Source organism: Prunus mume, linkage group LG1 (assembly GCF_029339155.1).
Source record: "Prunus mume cultivar Tortuosa linkage group LG1, ASM2933915v1, whole genome shotgun sequence".
In the NCBI taxonomy this organism is placed as follows: Eukaryota; Viridiplantae; Streptophyta; class Magnoliopsida; order Rosales; family Rosaceae; genus Prunus; species Prunus mume.
In genome coordinates, this window is record NC_142698.1 from 15859936 (window position 1) to 15862106 (window position 2171).

The 2171-nt window shown below is 37.2% G+C and overlaps 1 protein-coding gene across 2 annotated transcripts; it reads left to right on the forward strand.

The window, feature by feature from the left end:
* Window positions 1–446: 446 nt before the first annotated feature.
* On the forward strand, window positions 447–1899 carry LOC103343285 (transcription factor bHLH93-like). 2 transcript variants are annotated; one of them, XM_008246958.3, is made up of 4 exons: window positions 447–631; window positions 803–919; window positions 1032–1202; window positions 1612–1899. In XM_008246958.3, exons 1-4 carry the CDS (start codon window positions 554–556, stop codon window positions 1705–1707), a joined length of 462 nt encoding a protein of 153 aa, XP_008245180.1. In that variant the 5' UTR covers window positions 447–553; the 3' UTR covers window positions 1708–1899. The 2 variants fall into 2 exon arrangements, with proteins under 2 accessions (XP_008245180.1, XP_008245174.1); XM_008246952.3 differs by having other exon boundaries at window positions 448–631; window positions 1029–1202.
* Window positions 1900–2171: the final 272 nt, after the last annotated feature.

Consider the following 2171-nt stretch of genomic DNA (forward strand, 5'->3'; position numbering starts at 1 on the left):
GCATTGCCTTATTAAGAGAATTCTCCTTTTCAATAAGAAATATCAAACAGAATATATGTTTCTCTCTAGCTAATTGTCCTATATATTTAATCTCAATTTCCTTCTCTAGTGCTTACTTCAATCGATCACATTGCATACACATGCATGATCCCTCTTTCTAACACTATATGCTATTAACCCAATCATTAATCCCAACTTCCACCCAAGAATCCTATATATTATTGGGATAATATAAAAACAACAAAGTATGTTAACCGAGAAAGAACAACAATGCATAGCAACGGGGAACAAAGCAACAATGTACCGTATTATGAATCCAGTTAAACATTCGTAATTGCTGTTGATAATTGAATAAGCAAGGGTCAATTGAGTAAATATACCGGTGAGAAGGTTTAACTTCTTGGTGGGAGAATGTGTAGAGGCACACACATGCAAACATCCCCTCTTTAAAAGCCCTCCGCAGTAAGAAGAAGGAGAGGCTAGGACAAGAGAGACAAGAAACAAGAAGAAATAGAAAAAGCAGAGCAACAAAGAAGAGGGTGTGTGAAGAAGCATGAGTTCCGGAGACCGAAAGAAAGCAGTTCTTTATCATCAATTGCAACAACTTCGGGCTGCCACCAATTCCAATGCTGTAATTAACTCCACATAATCAAACACTCCCTTTAGCTATAGGCTTACGATATCCAAATTTTTATAGTAATTAGAAAAGTCAACCTAGCTAGCTGATTCTTCTACTTGGATCTCATGTTCCATCTTTTATGTAAAATATTCATCATTTGTTGTTGTTTTTGTGATTTGGCAGCTGAACAAAGCTTCAATTATTGTTGATGCATCCAATTATATCAAGGAGTTGAAGCAAAAAGTGGACACGCTCAGGCAAGGCGTTGGAACTTCGACTTCCCCAAATCCATCACCAGCGGTACGCAGTGATACTAACTGATATTTTTTTATTTAAATTTCTTTGGGACACCACACGATCGTATGTATACATGAATTCATGGTTTGAATGTTCTTGTTCAAATTTCCAGCAGGTTACAGTGGAAACCTTAGAAAGGGGTTTCCTTATTAATGTGTTGTCGGACAAGAACTCCCCGGGTTTGCTCGTCTCTATTCTCGAAGCCTTTGAGGAGCTGGGCCTCGATGTTCTTGATGCTAGGGTTTCTTGTTCGGACACCTTCCAACTAGAAGCAGTCGGAGGAGAAGTAAGAGATTAATTATATCATATATTTAATTTCTTTCATTCTGGCCCCTTTGTACTTGACACATTGGGAATATATTGTTTGCGTGCAGCGTGTATAAACATGCATATATAGATATGGGTCATTTTTTTTGTACAAATTAACATCACGTGTGAATCGTACAAACATATATTGTCTTAACCACACCTTTGTTTTGCTTATTGCGAGTACACTGACACAATATAATGAGTGATTGGCATCATAATTGTACCTCTCTTCAATCCAATTTTGTATTTTCACGGTTTTTATATCACTTATAACATAATCAATTATATTATATTGCTATTGGCATGCTTTCTTGTCACACATTTTAACTTCGCGTGAATTTATGCTTCTTCATGCCTATAATTATTTTTGTTTGTTGATTTTCCAGAACCAGGGGCAAGCGGATAGTATAGATGCTCACGTGGTGAAACAAGCAGTCTTGCAAGCTATTCAGAACTGGAGCCAAAGCAGTGAGCAAGATTGATGTAAATTGATATACATATTGCATCTTTGCTGCACCTTCTGCCCACCCCTTTCTTTCTCTGTCCTGGCTCCCAGCTATTCCCCTATATGGGTCTAGTGCCACGAAACTATCAATGAACTAGTGTTCTAATCTTCTCCTCTAATGTTACTTATGCTGCTGATCAATGTACTATCACATTGGTTTTCTTATTAAGCCGGGCGAGATAAACAAATTATAATGGGTCATACCCTCGATCGGCCTTTGAGTTTCAAATGTTAGCTGTCAGGCGATCAACAGTGTAGGTCTAAGCCGATAAAAATTATGCGTAAAACTTGCATCATTAACCATGAATTGATCAAATTTTAAAATGAAAATGAAAATGTCCAATTCCAGGTCCAGCATATATATAGTACAGATTCTGGATCGCAATTTTTAGACATATATATAAATAGAAACATCCAATCGGGAAGAGGATTCTAATGTCC